The sequence below is a fragment of the Lacerta agilis genome, chromosome 7 (genome assembly GCF_009819535.1).
Source record: "Lacerta agilis isolate rLacAgi1 chromosome 7, rLacAgi1.pri, whole genome shotgun sequence".
Lineage (NCBI taxonomy): Eukaryota > Metazoa > Chordata > Lepidosauria > Squamata > Lacertidae > Lacerta > Lacerta agilis.
Window position 1 is genome coordinate 22,694,765 of NC_046318.1, and position 18,748 is coordinate 22,713,512.

An 18,748-nucleotide genomic window follows, 5' to 3' on the forward strand; every position below is an offset into this window, starting at 1 on the left:
ACATAAACTGGGGAAGGACGTTTTCTGAAGAAGGGAAAATCCCTGGCATCTCCCATTATAAACCACGAGCCCCAAAAGGAGTTCATTCAATGGAAAGTGCTGCTCTGTAGATGTTCAGTTAATCTTCTTAATCATTTTAACAAACAATTCATGTCACAATGAGGAGAATAGAGGGGGCGGAATCTAGATTTACCACCAATTACGACCTTAAAAGTCGTACATTAGACCTCAATGTAAATAGGGGGGAAAGTGAATTCTAGGCCAGAGGTTGTTGTTGTTTAGTCGTTTAGCCGTGTCCGACTCTTTGTGACCCCATGGACCAGAGCACACCAGGCACTCCTGTCTTCCACTGCCTCCCAGTTTGGTCAGACTCATGTTGGTAGCTTCGAGAACACTGTCCAACCATCTCATCCTCTGTGGTCCCCTTCTCCTTGTGCCCTCAATCTTTCCCAACATCAGGGTCTTTTCCAGGGAGTCTTCTCTTCTCATGAGGTGACCAAAGTATTGGAGCCTCAGCTTCAAGATCTGTCCTTCCAGCGAGCACTCAGGGCTGATTTCCTTCAGAATGGATAGGTTTGATCTTCTGGCAGTCCATGGGACTCTCAAGAGTCTTCTCCAGCACCATAATTCAAAAGCATCAGCGATCAGCCTTTCATTTCCAGGTTCAATTCAAGATACTGATTTTAACTTTTAAAGTCCTAAATGCACCCACCTCTCCAGGTAAAGGTACTGAGCTCTCTCCCAGAGGATCTGGTGTGAATCTCTCCTAACTTTAAAAAACAGGCCATAGGTTGTTTAATTAAGACTTTGTAGGTCAAAACCTAGAAATATACCCATGCTGTCATTTGCTTTTCAGTAAAGGGAAGAAAGGTACTGCTCGCCTCCTATATACTGTAAAATGACACCCAAAATTTGTGCATTGAAGATTTCTTGCAGGAAAGAATACATGGGCAATAAGACTATCAGTGGCTACTAACCCTGATGGCGGCCTCTAGTGTTTGGACACAGATGCTTTTGAAAACCATTTGCTGGGAAATGCAGGAGAGGGGAGAGTCTTCCTTGTTATTTTTATTAAAGATTTCTTGGTTTACAAAAGTATTGCAATGTCTCTTTTTTTCAAGTTACATTTTCTACAGATCAGTTTCATTTGTTGAGACATTCATGTTACATTAGGAAGAAAAGGGGGAAAGGGGTGGAGGGGGGAGTGGTGAGTGGGGTGGGGTCGGGTGACAGTGCTTCTATTCTACTTCGTGTATGTGTGGGGTTTTGTGTCAGTGTCACTTGTGCGAGTTCTCTTTACTCTTCACTTGTATTCCTTTGGTGGTGAAAGAGGTTGGCCTAGGCCTAGGGTGTGGTTGGTTGTCTTTGATTGGCTTTAGTGAAATTTGTTGTTGTGTGTGAGTGGTGTTGGTGGGTTTGTGTGTGTGTGTGTGTGTTTGGATCAGGTTAGCCAGATTGATTCGAATGCTGTCAGCAGGTTCTTGTCGTTGTCTTGTTGGGCTGTGTATATGACAAAGGGGAACCAAACCGGGGTGAAGGCATCTTCTTCTATTTGTCCCAGTGTCAGTTTCAGTTTGTTGGTTAGTTTTTCTAACAAGGCTGTTTCCCATACTATTTGATACCATTGGTCTATGCTTACTCCTGACAGGTCTCTACAGTGTCTGGCTATGATGTTTCTGGTTGCTGAGAGTAGGTGAGTTATGAGCTCTTTGTGTTGTGAGTGGGCATTATTGTCTTGGGAGATGTTGAGTAGGACCAGTTCTGTGGTGACTTCTAATACTTGCTTAGTTATTTTATGTATTTCTTGTATGATTAATGTCAAGAAGAGTTGGATTTTGGGACATTCCCACCACATGTGGAGGTATATGCCTGAGAGTCCTCCTTGTAGTAATAATAATAATAATAATAATAATAATAATAATAATAATGTGGGCTTCGCTGCTGGACTAGATGGGCCACTGATCCAGCAGGACCTTATGTTCTTATTTATTCATTTATTTGTTTATTTTCTTACACTTGTACCATACCTTTCTTCTGCATGGAAACCCAAGTCAACATACACATAGGCAAGTCTAAGTGGTGGTGACCCACCGAGGCCTGTTGACCAGACCAAGGCCTGTTGACCTTCAGCAAGGCGGTGGCTTCATGTGCTTGCAGACCATACCCAGAGATCTACAAATATTGCCTAGGTTCTATCGACATTTGACATTTGAAGTACACGTTGGTGTTTTGAATAGATGTATGCTCCTCTCCTACCAAGCAAATATCAACTTTGGATTTGTGGGCAGCTTGGATTTACAGTCTATGGAAAGTACAGATAGAACCATGGCTTGGCTGTAGGGCATGTGCTTTGCATGCTCCCAAGGTCCCATGTTCAACTCCCGGTTCCTCTAGGCAGGGCTCAGAAAGGCTCCTGTCCGAATGAAACCAAGGAGAGCCATTGTAGAGTCTAGACTGTGTGGACTGTTCTGAGCTAGATGGGAAATGCTCTGACTCAGTAAGGCACTGGCAGGTTTTTAATGTAACATGCTTTGTTTTGTTTTGTTGCTGTGTTATTTGGTGGCCTTGAGGTAGGTGGAGGAGTATGTTATGAGTAGATTTCAGTTTCCTTTGGAGAGACCAGAAGAAACCAACTCTCTCATCCTTCTACACCTTTAGATATCTTCAAATATCTAAAGGGCTGTCACACATACGATGGAGCAAGTTTGTTTTCTCCTGCTCCCGAACCAATGGATCCAAGCTACAAGGGAAAAGATTCTGACTAAACAACAGGAAGAACTTTCTGACAATAAGAGCTGGGTGCCACATCTTTGAGGGGGAGCGCCACCAGTGACAGGGTCTTTCCCCCCTCATGGTGCCCTGACTACAGAGCGCCCTCCCCAAACACATTCACCTGAGGCCTACTTTGTTTTGAAGTTTTGTGACTTATATACATGCTACAGAATATGCCATTTTTACATCTCATAGAATAAAGTTTAGAAAATTTCTCCATTCAAGATTTCCCTAATGTCAGTTGGACATTGCCTAACGATAAACGTGATCCAGACTTGAAATATCAGTAATTCCAGTGGAACATTGGGGGAGCCAATAGCTGGGGCGAGGAGTTGCGAGCCTCAAATCCACTCGTCTGTTCCTTCCAAACACGAAAACCGTAAAAACTATGGCAGTTAAAAAGAGGCCTTTCAAATGTAGCCATCTTACATTTTAAGTCCAGAACAACCAAGACAAGGGGAGAGAGCTACTTATTTAGAAATTGGCATTCTACTTAGCATGCTGAAACACAACCAACTGCAGATCTTATTGCTGAATTGGGAAGAGTCCCCAGCAGTCCTCCTGGTGAACTAACGGGCAGCTTGCTGAAGGATTAAACTGCTGCAGCTTAACCACCAGCATTTATATATCGCCTCCATAGAAACAATGGACAACACTTCACAGGCCAACTGACGCAGCAGCCAGCAGAGGTTGCAAGGCAGAAAAGCTGCACAGCTCGAACTCGGTGGTTAAGTGCTGACTCACTCTGCAATATCACCCAGCTTCTTTTTGCCTCGACTCAATCACAGAGGGAGAAATCTAAAAAGAACCAAATTGGGAAACAGATACCAGGTCTCGGTTTCGCCGCACTGGGTGTATTCAACCTTTAGCCACCAAGGTCTCGGTGTTACAGTCGACGAACCTCAGATCAGTTTGTACGTTTGTTTCTCACAAACACAAAACCACACCGCCGTGTTATTTAATCCACATTACTTAACTTCTTCCCATGTTCACCAGTTTTATTCTTTATCCACCATTTAATCATTTATTTACATTCCCCAAATGACACATTCTTGTCAACTGCCAAAGCACTGAACCAATAAAAGGGCTAATCTTTTAGTCAAACCTGATAAAAAACATAGTGCTGCCAAGGTTACACAACTACGCCTCTTTGGTTTGGGGCCTGTTTTTTGGAACTGTAGCATGATCCTTTTCAAGTATGAACTTAAGCAGTGCTACTGTCCCAAGGTGTGCCTTGGGATACAGTTGGCAACAGTGTCTAACCCTGCCATCTCTTCCTTGCACCCCTCCGGTCTTTAGGTAAAGGTAAAGGTACTGGTGGCTCCAGTACTTTGGCCACCTCATGAGAAGAGAAGACTCCCTGGAAAAGACCCTGATGTTGGGAAAGATGGAGGGCACAAGGAGAAGTGGACGACAGAGGATGAGATGGTTGGACAGTGTTCTCGAAGCGACTAGCATGAGTTTGGCCAAACTGCGGGAGGCAGTGAAGGATAGGCGTGCCTGGCGTGCTCTGGTCCATGGGGTCACGAAGAGTCGGACACGACTGAATGACTGAACAACAACAACAAAGGGACCCCTGACAATTACGTCCAGTTGCAAACAACTCTGGGGTTGCGGCACTCATCTCACTTTACAGGCCGAGGGAGCCGGCGTTTGTCCGCTTCCGCAGACAGTTTTTCCGGGTCATGTGGCCGGCATGACTAAGCGGATTCTGGCGAAACCAGAGCAGCACACGGGAACGCCGTTTACCTTCCCAGTGGAGCGGTACCTATTTATCTACTTGCACTGCATGCTTCGAACTGCTAGGTTGGCAGGAGCTGGGACCAAACAACAGGAGCTCACCCCGTCACGGGGATTCGAACTGCCAACCTTTCAATCGGCAGGCCCAAGCGGCACAGTGGTTTAACCCACAGCGCCACCCGCGCCATCCGGTCTTTACCTGTTTGAAAATGCCGTTCCTCTACCATGAGGCTGAAACTGTACCATGGCCCACTACAACTTTAGAGCAAAAAAGAAGTAACGTCGACATAGGATATGCCATCGTCATCTCGTTTTCCCTTAAAATGGTTGTGGGCAGAGGTGAAAAGGGAAAGCCTCTCAATCTCACTTTTAAAAATTAAAATCTCTACTGACGCACAGTCTAGCACTGGTGTCGGTGCAAATACTCCAACATTAGTCACATGTCATACTAAACTACATGAATTGCATGAACAAATCTCGAAAAGGAGGCTGGAAGTTTACCATCACATCTGAATTTAAACTGAGCTTAATCTGAACAATGGATTATTGAATAGTTTAATGAAACAAGCCAACTCCATAAGCTGCAATCTGAAGTTGGCTTGCTTCAGGAAACCGGAGTCAAGCCTTACCACAGTTTGTTGAGGTTTGGCCAATACATAAACTGTGGTTAATTGAAAACAAAAGTAAAAGCTTCCAATCTTCTGCACTGCAGGGGGTTGGACTAGATGACCATTGGGTTCCCTTCCAACTCTACAGTTCTATGATCCTTACAGATCATGCTTGAGCTATGTGGCCCATGCAGGGGAGCTCTGTGGTCTAAACCACTGAGCCTCTTGGGCTTGCTGATTGGAAGGTCAGCGGTTTGGATCCCTGCGACGGAGTGAGCTCCCATTGCTCTCTCCCAGCTTCTGCCAACCTAGCCGTTGGAACGCACACCACTGCAAGTAGATAAATAGGTACCACTGCAGCGGGAATGTAAACAGCGTTTTCCCTGCACTCTGGCACTCGTCGTTGTGACCCGTTGCGCGAGAAGCGGTTTAGTCCTCCTGGCCACATGACCCAGAAAGTTGGCTGTGGACAAACGCCGGCTCCCTCGGCCTCAAGCGAGATGAGCGCTGCAACCCCATAGTCACCTTTGACTGGACTTAACCATCCAGGGGTCCTTTAACTTCTACTTCTGTGGCACCAGATGCTGAGCTTGCCCCTAAAGTACCATTTTACATTCTACTGTGTCTAAGACTTACAGCATGAGCCTCATTCATCCATTCTTCAGCCAATGTCTACATAGGCTGTGCTGAGCTGAGGAAAGCAGGGTAGCTAAAGACAAAAATGAGTAGGTAGCAGTGATGGAACAGATGTGAGGAACTAGCGCCAGACTTACCGCTTAGAAAAGCTTCTTCATATTGTTCTGTGAGAGCCTGCTGGGCTCTGTCACATGACCTTTTTCCTTTCCTTTTTTTAATTGGGCAAACCCAAATTTGTCTTCCTCAGATTTTGGAGTGTGCACCATGCTAGCTTCAAATACAAGGCTCTACAGGCTGTGGCAATGTACTCTGCACCAAAGGGGAAGGAGTGGACAGATACCCCACTTGAAAGCTTAGTGGTGATGATCACAAAACCAGACAGGTTTAGGTGGAGACTTGTGTCTCTTTCACATAAGCAACTGTTGGCCAGGGGCAAGGAACCTGTGGTTTTTGATGGCTTTTATTAGAATACAATTCCCATCACCCGTGACATCAGCCACGGTAGCTCGTCCTGATGGGTAGAATCATAGAATCATAGAGCTGGAAGAGACCACAAGGGCCATCCAGTCCAACCCCCTGCCAAGCAGGAAACACCATCAAAGCATTCCTGACAGATGGCTGTCAAGCCTCCGCTTAAAGACCTCCAAAGAAGGAGACTCCACCACACTCCTTGGCAGCAAATTCCACTGCCGAACAGCTCTCACTGTCAGGAAGTTCTTCCTAATGTTTAGGTGGAATCTTCTTTCTTGTAGTTTGAATCCATTGCTCCGTGTCCGCTTCTCTGGAGCAGCAGAAAACAACCTTTCTCCCTCCTCTATATGACATCCTTTTATATATTTGAACATGGCTATCATATCACCTTCTCTTCTCCAGGCTAAACATACCCAGCTCCCTAAGCCGTTCCTCATAAGGCATCGTTTCCAGGCCTTTGACCATTTTGGTTGCCCTCCTCTGGACACGTTCCAGCTTGTCAGTATCCTTCTTGAACTGTGGTGCCCAGAACTGGACACAGTATTCCAGGTGAGGTCTGACCAGAGCGGAATACAGTGGTACTATTACTTCCCTTGATCTAGATGCTATACTCCTATTGATGCAGCCCAGAATTGCATTGGCTTTTTTAGCAATAACAGGAGAGCCACAGGTTTCCTACTCCTGCCTCAGATGAACCATCCAAAGTTTGGGAGAGACAAAGCTAGGGTTGCCATATTTCAAAAAGTAAAATTCCTGACATTCCTGTTGAGCTTTTTTTTTTTAGGAAGACCTCCCCCCCCAAATAGTGATACATCCAGGTTTTCCCTGACATTTTGCCAATTCGGCAAAATTCTCCCCCACGCCCGACGCCATTTTTACACCCAAAAACCAGGACATGTCAGGAAGTTTCCTGTTGTATGGCAAGCCTAGACAAAGCTGTCACACACAGAGAGACACACAAAGTTTGGAAACAAAATGTGGCTGGGCACTATGGCTGCGAATGACACTGAACTTACCTTTAAAATTTCCAAGGAACAAGCCAGGAAGAATCTGTGAGAAAGAAAGAAATATAATATCAAATGTACATCTCTTGTGGTAACATGATCTGACGCAATTCAATTTGCATACAGAATGGAACATAACACTGTTTATACAGATATAGAGTCTGGCAACGCAGTAAGGGCAGCGTGTTTTTCCTTCCAACACTTAATAGCAGTTTAATAAAGGCGGGAGGGGACCAGTAAAACAAAGCTAAACCAGTGTTTCTCAAACTCGAGTCTCCAGGTTGTTGTTTTTTGGATTACAATTCCCATCATCCCTGACCACTGGTCCTGCTAGCCAGGGGTGATGGGAGTTGTAGTCTGAAAACAGCTAGGAAACCCTGCTCTAAACTAAGAATCTATCACTCATTTTACACCAAAAATAGTGTAATGGGATCAGTAATGGGAATGGCTTGATTTGAAGCTATCTCTGAACTCGGGGCTGGTCCTCAGTTGTCCCTTAGATGGTTTCTGCCTTCTTTTTAAGTGTCGTGAACTTAATGACATTACATCTTAATATAATGTTGTACCCATTGGTTTATGTGTCCTTCAGCATGGATCTTCATCACCATCCACAATCTATCTCTTACACATTTGGAATTAGAGGAAGGAGCAGACACTGGCAGTCCAAGGACCATCTCTGAACCTTGAGGGTTTCATTTGGAAACTTAGAGGCAAAAGACATGAGGGGATTGTGGCTGTGGAAACAGGACTGGAGATTATGGGAGATGGGACAACTCTCCATGCCCTCTTCATTATATGGCCATCATATATATATTGATAGCCAGAAAATTTTGGGGTGGACTATCCGTGTCCATGGTGGCGCTGTGGTCTAAACCACTGAGCCTAGGGTTTGCCGATCAGAAGGTTGGCTGTTTGAATCCCTGCGACGGGGTGAGCTCCCGTTGCTCGGTCCCTGCTCCTCCCCACCTAGCAGATTGAAAGCACGTCAAAGTGCAAGTAGATAAATAGGTACCGCTCCAGCAGGAAGGTAAACGGCATTTCCGTGCACTGCTCTGGTTCGCCAGAAGCAGCTTAGTCATGCTGGCCACATGACCCAGAAGCTGTCTGCGGACAAACACCAGCTCCCTCGGCCTATAGAGCGAGAAGAGCACCGCAACCCCAGAGTCGTCCGCAACTGGACCTAACGGGCAGGGGTACCTTTACCTTTATCCATGTCCATGGTATGATTTTCAGCCCAGATCTGCTATGAGCTCCCAGCTACATGGTATCTGCTGGACAAAGGGAGCTATTTGTGTGTGGAGGCTTTTGTGGCAGGGCATCTCCAGCCCTCCCGCCATTTTGTAGAGGTGGGGAGGGTTTGAAGTAACAAGCTCATGCAAACAAACAGCTCCTGGCCTATAAAGCAGCTCCAATGTCAGATTCGGGTGGTTTTGGTTTGCCCTATTTAATTAGCTACCAGGGAAGGAGGACAGAGAGAGAGAGAGAGAGAGAACACACAGCATGTGAAAGAGGAAAAGCTGGTTAAATCTTCTGCCCCATGCTGCAGCTCTGATGAATATATCCCTCTCCTAAGGTGCCATGGCCATTGGTGGCATCCCCCATATGGGTCACTCGAAGCCACTTGACAGCCGGGGCGCTGACCAGTGCCTCATTTTTATCGTTCCTGAGTCCTGAATGAAATCCAAACTCAAAGCAAGCAAATGCAAAAGGCTGCAAGCCACATGGATCGAGCGTGGCAAGAGGTTATATATCAAAAGCCTGCCAGCTTGAACAAAGAATGTGCTCAAGATTTATCCGGCCTCTCATGATCTTTGGCAGACCAGCCTTCTTGTGACAATGACACAGAAATGGGGGGGGGGCAGGAAACTTGCTTGTCATTTTAGGAATGTACACAGGCTGATATCAGAGGTATGACAATGGCAAGGAACATGCAACTTGACATTTTTTTAAAAAAAAAAATTGGCCAGCACCAAGAGGCACATGCCAGTTAAAGTCACAGGAAGCTTTTCCATGCTCTGGTTCACCAGAGAACCATGGCAGCCAGAACAATGCAACCCTCATACATCACTTATGCTTGCCTCTCTCTGAAGGTGTGACCTGCATATGTGCCAAGATATGTGTGGACTAGGGTGCCATCCCCTTTTCCTGCCACAGTTGCCATTCCTCTCACCACAACACTTCTTAGGGCAGATGGGCCTTTGCACAAGGACTAGGCCGCATCACAGTCCTGAGGGATCTTTTCAGTATGCGCGCCATACTTTTCAGATGGTCTCGAACCCTCGCTGGCTGGCTGGGGTACAAGCCCCTCGAAATGACCATGCTGTAAGATCTGGACTCCCTCCTTGCAGACTGAAGGTGGAAATAGGTGAATAAACCATATTTCTTAAAGCTGCAACAGTCTCCGCTGTGCCTGGAACTCCATGGGCTTTTGCCACTGCTTGGCAGACAGAGGGCGAGGCACCCAACTTTTGTAACAATATCATGGCACGTCAGATCCCAGAGGAGGGAATTACAGTTCAGCAGTACAGCACAAGCTTTCTGTTCCAAAGATGCCAAGGTCAACCTCTCACATCTCCAAGAAGGGCCGGAAGAGACTCCTGCGTGAACCCCTGGAAACCTTGCTACCAGTTCCGTGTGGACAAGATGAACGAGATAGAGCAGTGTTTTTCAACCACCGTTCCGCGGCACACTAGTGTGCCGTGAGATGTTGCCTGGTGTGCCGTGGGAAAATTACTTTATATATAGTCAATATAGGCATAGAGTTAAATTTTTTTAACATTTTCTAATGGTGGTGTGCCTCGTGATTTTTTTCATGAAACAAGTGTGCCTTTGCCCAAAAAAGGTTGAAAAACACTGAGATAGAGCATTGGTCTGACTCGGAACAAAGCATCTTCGATGACTTGCCAAAGTTACTGAGGCAGATCCCCGCCCCCAGGGAGCTTACAAGATGAAACAGAGAGTGGGGGGAAACCGAAGGCGCAAAGGGTGGGAGAGACCACAGTGTGTGAGAGGAAGAATGTGAGCAAATGCTGCCGATTCCGCTTCAGGGAGGTTCCAGCAGCAGGCGAGCGACTGAACGCAGCATTATAGACGGGTCAGGCAATGGGCAGGAGCAAACAACAGCCAGATGATCCAATTGTGGCAACAGCAGCTGTTAGCAATCTCTGGGGGTTGCCTTTTGTCAGAAACGTTAAGGAAGCGAGTAAGCCAGTCTGGCTTACGAACAAAGGGCTGCGGTGTTTTTGGAAAAATTCAAGTAATCCACTGCTGGCCGATTTCTCTTGCCTACACCATACATGGTTACAGGAAAAGGGTACACTCCGTTTACCAACTAAGGGCATTGATACCGACAGGCCTGGTCATCTCCAGGGGGTGCATGGCTTTGCAGTTAGCCTCTGAGCTTCTTGCGACATGTCATTAGAGCCCCAAGCATAGCATCACGGTAATTATGGATGAAAAAGGTGTCCAAAAGCAGCTCACAAGCCCACTCACTCAGCAGCCACTTCCTCTCCTAATTGCACACTTATGATCCCAGCTACAGCCAAACTTGCCTGCTCCTGTTGGGGTCAAGATCTAGCCCAGTAAATCAAAGTACAATGTGGGTGGGACTCTTCATGGGCACGCCCACCTTTCCTACTTAGCCCTGCCCACACACTTGGCCAGAGCATCCTATCAATCTATGTGAAGCAGGCCTTTTATGTAAGCTGCATTAAAGGCCATCTCCAAGTACCTTAAATAATACTAAGTGGATTAGAACCCTAAACCTTCATTATGATGGATAGGACTTCCACTTCCACAATGTTCTAAGTAACCCCAGCATAGTAGTAGAGAATACGCCCCAGTATCAAACCCCAGTATCTTAAGGGCCGGGAAATATTCATGTCAGGAACACTGGAAAGCCATTGCCTTTGGGTCCCTAGATGTTGCTGGACTACAACTCCCACCATTCCTAGCCAACATGGCCAATAGTCAGAGATGAGGGGAGTTGCAGTTCAAGAACATCTGGGAACCCAAGGATGAGAAAGGCTGGTGTAGGTAATACAAAGCTGGGTGGACCGACGATCTGACTTAGAATCATAGAACCGTAGCATTGGAAGGGACCCCAAGTGTCATCTAGCCCAGCCCCCCTGCAATGCAGGAATCTTTTGCCCAGCATGAGGCTCAAACTTGTGACCCTGAGATTAAGAGCCTCCTACCAACTGAGCTATTGATATAAGGCAGCTTCCTGCGTCCTCCTTTTTATTAAGAGAGACATCATAGTGTATCATGAGGTGGGCATGAAGCATATCATCCAACTTCTTGTCAGGCAGAGATAACCAAAAAGTGTTCTATTTCTCCTTTCCTCTTCTCCCACCTCCAACTTTGAAACTATCCAGCTTCCTTTTTTCAGCCTCCCACTTTGAAATACATGCATTACTCCTTGGTAAACTGTAGCATCAGGAAGCCATTGGTAGCAGCAACAAGCCATCACACACTGAACACCACCAACTTCCAACACAATCCATATCAGTGGGGGAAGCTGGGATGCACACGCATGCGAACCACCAGCCCGTGTGGAAATGTGCAAGAAGTCCAGGATCTCCTCTTCATTTATTTATTTTTTAAAATATAAACCAAGGATGGGGAATCTGTGACCCTCCAGCCCCCATCAGCCCTGACCACTGGCCAAATGCAGGTCCATTCCTGCATTGCAGGGGGTTAGACTGGATGACCCTTGGACGGGAGGACCCTTCCAGCTCTACAATTCTATAATTCTATAAAGCTAACACCACCCTTCTTTATGACCAAAGGAGAAGGCGACTGCAAGAGGCTCCTCTAGCGATTTAAAGAGCATGCACGAGCTGGCCGAGGACCCCAGCTGCAACTTCTTAGACTAACCCGGAGCGTTTCCGCCTGTCTATGCAAAAGACAAAATGCGCCTCCAGGAAACGAGCCGTGAAAATAGCACACTATGTGCGGTGGTGGTTGGTGCGTGGCAGGGCTGGCGCAGATCCAGCCGCGCGAATTATGAGTCGTTTGTTTTCCCCACTATTGGGGGACTCGGGTGTGAAGGATGGTACGAGCTTGCCCAACTGTGTAGGCTTACAGGCTCACAAAACCAGCCTACGCACATGATGCGTGTGCCCAGAAGGAAGTCCCACTGGCACTTTACACACACACACACACACACCCCGGCAGCATATAAAATTGCAGCCTCAAGTCTCAGACATTGACCTCGGTGCGGCTTACTTCCGAGTAAACAATGGGGAGGGGGGGAGGTCGGGATGCATGTACGGACGGCACTCGCCCCACCTGGGGCAGGGGGCAGAGACGGGGCAAACCCAGCCTCCCATTTCTTCAAGCGCCTTCGTTTGCCAGCCACCCACGGTGCCCACCACTACCACAAAAGCAGTCGCTTGTTGCCACTCAGTATCCAGAAATTTCCCCTAAAGGAAGCGTCGCTTTTAAAGCCCTATTTCCCACGGATCAAAACAAGCATCGAGTGGGTGGCTTAGTTTGGGGTTGGGTGGGGTGGGGGTGAATCTCCTCTATTTGTTTCTTCACTGGATCGTTTCTGAAACCTCGCGCGCGAACGCATTAAAAAACAAACAAACCGGAAACAAAACAGAATAAGCAGCGTTTTTACCTTGTTCATCCCATTCCCCATGGCTCTAAGCGGTTTGAAACTTTAGCACCAGAGACTGGAAGCAGCCCAATTGGTGGGACGCTGCAAATAAAATAAAATAAAAATGCGCGATGGGCAGAGGAGGAAGTATTTACTCCGTTGTGAATGGGAAACTGGGTAAACGGGGTGGTTATGTTGTTATTTTGCTGCGCAGCCTGCCAGCATCTCCCCCACCCCGCCCGCAAAAACTGTCTGCGAGCCCGGGACTTTCCTCCTAGGCGTCTTATGATCGGAGGTTTTTCCGCCCGGCCGCCCCTGGACTCGGCTGGAATCGGAGAAGCAGCTCAGCTTGAACTAGTTGCGAGCTCGCCCTTGCCAGGAATTGCGTATCGCTCCGGCCCTCCTTGCCTTCAACCACTCCCACGTGCGGTTAAAATCCAGGCGCGGAGCGAGCTTCCCCCCCATCTTGCCGCCAGCGGCTCTGGGACTCGTAGTTTTCACGCTAACCCCGCGCCGGGCTAAGCCGCGGCTCGAAGACTACAACTCCCGGCATGCGCTGCGCCAAGCACGGGCTCCGCCCTTTCGAACGCGTAGCGGAGCGTGAGCTTTCATTCCTGGAAGGATGAGTAAGCGGCGTCTGGGGGTTCTGTGCGAACTGTGGGCGTGGACGTTCAGTTTCTGAGCATTGGCAGCCCAATTCCGCGACTTATTTCTCTTGCATATAAAATATTTCTATTTTTTGCCTTTCATGCAAATCAGCACTTGTCAGAAAAGAGTTCAAGCCCTCGTTACAGGATCTTTTTTTCCAGTAAATGGCTACTTTGGAACATTGTTTACCACTACGTGTATTTCGATGTCCCAGTTATAGCAAAGTTTTCGGACGCTGGAGATAAGCAGGTTTTGTGGGCGTGTCGAAGGTAGTGTTATCGGCTGTGGTGTGTGCCGTGTTTTCATCCCATCCGTTTTTGCAAATTCCGCCTCCTTTCCCCTCAAAAACCCTGTTGTTGTTGTTTTTTACCAGAACCTATCGTGGGGATTTCTGCATGCAGTTTTTGATCCATCACAACTTACTCAGCTTTAGTGCAGTGGAATCCTATGCATGTTTGCATGTTTACACCCAGTTAAATACAGTACTCCCTTTAATTTTAAAAAAGAAAAAGTGGAGCTTACTCCCAGGTAAAAGGGTCATAGAGCTACAAGCTTTAAGAACTTTTTGTGTCTCCTACAGTAGCTAATGTTTTTCTGGTGCTTTGGGTACCTCAACAGTTAGAGAAACAAGCTTGAAACAGCTGCACGTTTAACAAAAAAGAATAAATTTAAAACCCAAATATAGTTTACAGCAGGAGTGGGGAACCTGTGGCTCTCCAGATGTTGTTGAACTACAACTCTCATCATCCCTGTTTGTTGGGCATGCTGGCTGGGGCTGATGGGAGTTGGAGTGTGGCAACTGGAGAGCCACAACTTTATGGAACCACACTATTTAAAAGCCATTCTTATAGTTGACAATCCTTTTTATTTCGAAGAATCTGCAGTTGCTAGTAATTTAACAGACCACACCTCCTCCTGACCCTTTATTCTGTTTTGAATAGCCAGATAATAATTTATAGGGTTGGGATGTTTGTCTTGCAAGCTTTATAATCTGCTGAGATTCCTTTTTTGAAGCCAGGAAATAAGATTCATAGCATCTCAAGAGGAACCCTGCCCATATTCCATCAAAGAAATAGGACATAATTAAGACATTGCTCCAATATTAGGTGCTAATTTATCACATTTGTATCTCTCTCCAAGGAACTCAAAGCTGCTTTGTTTAATTTAGGCTATGAGACAATTGGCTGCACAATGAGCTTCTGCTAGAATTTTCACATAAAAATCCCAAGGACTCTTACAACTGCACCACGTGTATAGTTCAGTGGGCAGCCATGATTGGAATAGTTTGGAGAAAATAGGTATCTCAGACTGGGGGTATGGATTTTTATACATAAAATATCCACTCAGGAAGTCCTACTACGGTCATTCCGATTTAATGCCATATACTAAATGAACCACACTTCTCTCCTAGCCCAAAGGGGATGGCTGGGATTATGTACAGCCCACTAGGCAAAATAGTATCATCCTTCAGTAATCTGTCATACAGTGATAAGAATAAGGCATTCCTCCAGCAACAAAAAAGGCATCGTAGCTAATTTTGCACAGCTGAGAATAATGGAGATAAAAAGCCAAAAATACTTGGTTGGTTGACTTCCATATCTTTTGCTTGTATGTGTATGCCTATTTATAGCAAGGAAAGGGGACAGGTGACTTTGCTGATGTAGTTGGACCGCAGCTCTCATCACCTCTGGCTGAGGCTGATGGTAGCTGGAGTTCAGCAACATCTGGAAAACCACAGGTTCACTACCCTGACTCATAGCCCCATTCTCAAAAGCCCGAGTCCCTTAAAAAATGAATACCCATGTTCCTTTTGCAATCTGAAGGATGGTTCTGCGCATTATTGGCCTTTGTTCAAATGCAGCAAAGGTCCTAACCTTCCGGATGCAGGAAAGGGTAATGCTAGAATGACACTTGTTGCAAATCTCTGTCTTGATAAATTGGGCAGAAGGAAAAAGGAAGGTCTGTCAAGCCTGGGACCTGTTGAAGGAGGAAGGGTACCTTCATCCCATTGTTATAGACGGCATGGCCTGTGTGAAGTTCCCAAAGCTTACTGTGGCCTACATTGTGGGTGGGAAGTGACAGGCAAACAATGACATACTCCCACCTTTAGGACCACAAAATGCATGAAAACCTCAGCCAGTTCCTCTCTGTCCAAATGCAATGACAGATCATTGCATGGCACTGACCAGTGTGGAGGATGAAGTCCTCTAAAAATCATTGCTCTCCATTGTTAAATTTCACCTTGGAAAAAGCAGCCAAAGTTAACCCTCACCCCCCAACATAAGAGGAGTGGTGGCAGAAAGAATTACTTTGCAATCAGGGCGGCAGCTACTGCAATGACAACCCACCTCTCCCCGCTAGAAGGCAAGTATGTAATCAAAGAGACAGGAAATATGTGAACTGGTGACTTCTACAAAGTGGAAGCTGAATGGGCTGAATGGACCGGGGAGGTTTTCGTCCCACTGCCCTGCTTCATCCAGAAATTGATTTCAGGGTAGATAAAATAATTTAAAATCAAGAATTGCAATATAAAGCATCACCAACAATCCCCTAAAGTTAAGAGGTTAAAAAACTATTCAGCCAGCTAGAAATGCCCTAATGTAAAACGCTGAGGCAAAAGGGGTTTAATCTGATGCTGGAAATAATATGATTTCGGTGCCAGATCCCACCTCAGAGCAGATTATTATTATTATTATTATTATTCAGTTCATCTAATGATGGAACATGAGGATGGGCACACAAAATATAATAGTCTTTGCCACAGCTTTCCACTGGAAACTGTCACCCTCAGCGAAGTCATTTCACTAGCAAACCAATCACTTGACCAAATATTTCTGTAAATAAAAGCAAGCAGCCACTCCAGGAAATTTCACAATATCCTTCTTTATTATTGTTGTTGTTATTTCACCTGCTGCGATGGTTCCTTTATTTGTCACTGTCGCACAGAAAATGAAACTTATCTGAATCTGCTTGAATATCTGGGCAGTGCAGTAATGTAGAGAGACAATTTCATATTTAGGAGCGTTGCCACTGCTGAGTAATTTTACTGTTTAATATAAACTGATAGTATCTGGGCAAATATTCAGGGGGTTAAGTCACTATAGAAATGAAGGTAGGTTTCCTGTGTTGGTTGGAGTATTTTGCCAAAATGTCTTGTCGTAGTTTCAGAGCTGAAACCATATCAAACCATTTTCAGAGTTTCACTGTTTCTTCTGGCGTCGTGAAGCAGGTGTGTTTCACCGGCTTAGTCAGCTGTGCCTCTCAACATGATTTTCAGCACAGAACCAGTCAGCAGTATTTTCTAACTCAAAATTGCATATACTGTACAGGAGGACGTCTCAAAATGTACGATGACAAATGTACGTATTGCAAAGCTGGAAGGGCAAAAACTCACTGTCCCCTAATTGGCGGTCTGAAGATCTTGCTGCACTTTCTACATTTAAACACATGGCTTATAATGATCAATATTTAGATATCTGTTTGGAGATATGGACTGCATATGTCCTGTTGAGTGCAATGAGGTTTGCTTCCAGGTAAATTAGTATAGCAGGTTAGTATAGTAGAGCCAGTGTGGTGTAGTGGTTAAGAGCAGTAGACTCGTAATCTGGTGAACCGGGTTCGTGTCCCCGCTCCTCCACATGCTGCTGCTGGGTGACCTTGGGCTAGTCACACTTCTCTGAAGTCTCTCAGCCCCACTCACCTCACAGAGTGTTTGTTGTGGGGGAGGAAGGGAAAGGAGATTGTGAGCCGCTTTGAGACTCCTTCGGGTAGTGATAAAGCGGGATATCAAATCCAAAATCCTCCTCCTCTTCTTCTACAACATCTGGAAAGCCAAAGGTTCCCCCACACATGAAGTAGGGAAGGATTGGACTAGGATTGCAACAGAAGTGTGTAGATACAAATACATTTAGGCAACAATGAGTCCTGTGGCATCTTTGAGACTAAACAAATTTGTTGTGGGTGGACATTTTATGCCACAATGTATTTGCTTTTTCTTTTTTTTTTTACTTTTTCTTTGCCACAATATATTTTTTATTTTTTCAAAGTGCTGCAAGACTCTTCCTTCTTTTTGCAACACAGCTCCCTCTCGATACAATATGTATATTCCTCTGACTGTTTCCAAAGGTGGTGGGTTTTGACATTCATAATCTCAGATGAGCTTCATGGATTTGCTTCTACAGGTATATTCCCACACCAGAGAATATTAACAAGCAGATTATAAGAGGCTGCCAACCCCAAATTGCACACGTGTTGCTCTTTGGCATTCACAGTTTGAAGTCCAACACAGGATGCATACTATGGTTTGTTCTCAGTGAACCAAACTACAGTTTACTTTGCACCTCCCCAGTCCTTTTTGTTCCTGCACCACACTGAGCTAAGCAAAGGTTTCACTTAATGCTTTTACTTGGAATAGTAGGGGGAGAAATCCCCAAGAAGGACATTACATTCTTTCTGTATGCCACAACTACAGCGAGGCATACTACTTGCTAAGAATTGGAAAACCCAAGATATACCAACTATAGATGATTGGCAGATCAGGATGATTGACTTGATGGAACTTGCCGAAATGACTGGGAGGATCTGCGAACAGTCGGAAGAGACGGTGGAAGAAGATTGGAAGAAATTTAAATTGTATTTCAAGAAATATTGCAATATTTAATGTACCTTAGGGAAGTTAATATAGGCTTTCGGTGTAGATTTAGAATTTTGGTTAAGTTTTATAGAATGTATATGTTAATTTTTTGTTTTTTGTTTTTCTTTTAGAACTGTCTAGAATGATTAGTAATGAAATTCAGGTGGGGGGTACCGGGAAGTCACCCAACAATGTTAAAGAAGGTTATGATTATATAAGAAATATTTGTGTTTTGTTTGTTTTTATGTTTGTATGTTTCTTTTTTTTCTTCTTATAAAAATGAATAAAAATTATTTTTTTAAAGAAGATTTCACTTAATGCAGGGATGGGAAACTTTTGGCCCTCCTGGGAGTTGTTGGACTACAACTCCCATCAACCTTGACTATTGGCCATACTGGCGAAGGCTGATGGGAGAGGTGGTCCAGAAATATCCGGAGGTTCAAAGGTTCCCCAGTCCTGGCTTAGTATGATTTCTCTCCTTACTGAACACAAACTGATCTAACACAGGCATAGATGCAAGGAAGCCAGTACGGTCAGGGATGATGGGAGTTGTAGTTCCATAACATCTGGAAAACACCACATTAGCATATTGCCAGAGCACCCCAGTGCTACAGTGCAACAAAAGCAGGAA

General features: G+C 45.6%; 1 protein-coding gene across 1 annotated transcript in view; it reads right to left on the bottom strand.

The window, feature by feature from the left end:
* DUSP22 (dual specificity phosphatase 22) overlaps positions 1-13,274 on the bottom strand; it is a 39,798-nt gene extending 26,524 nt beyond the window's left edge. Inside the window, exons 1-2 of the mRNA XM_033154471.1 lie at positions 12,858-13,274; positions 7,244-7,277 (exon numbers count right to left, since the gene is read on the bottom strand). Coding sequence (XP_033010362.1) covers positions 7,244-7,277; positions 12,858-12,878 — 55 coding nt within the window. The 5' untranslated portion in view covers positions 12,879-13,274. The remainder of the gene's footprint in view (positions 1-7,243; positions 7,278-12,857) is intronic.
* Positions 13,275-18,748: the final 5,474 nt, after the last annotated feature.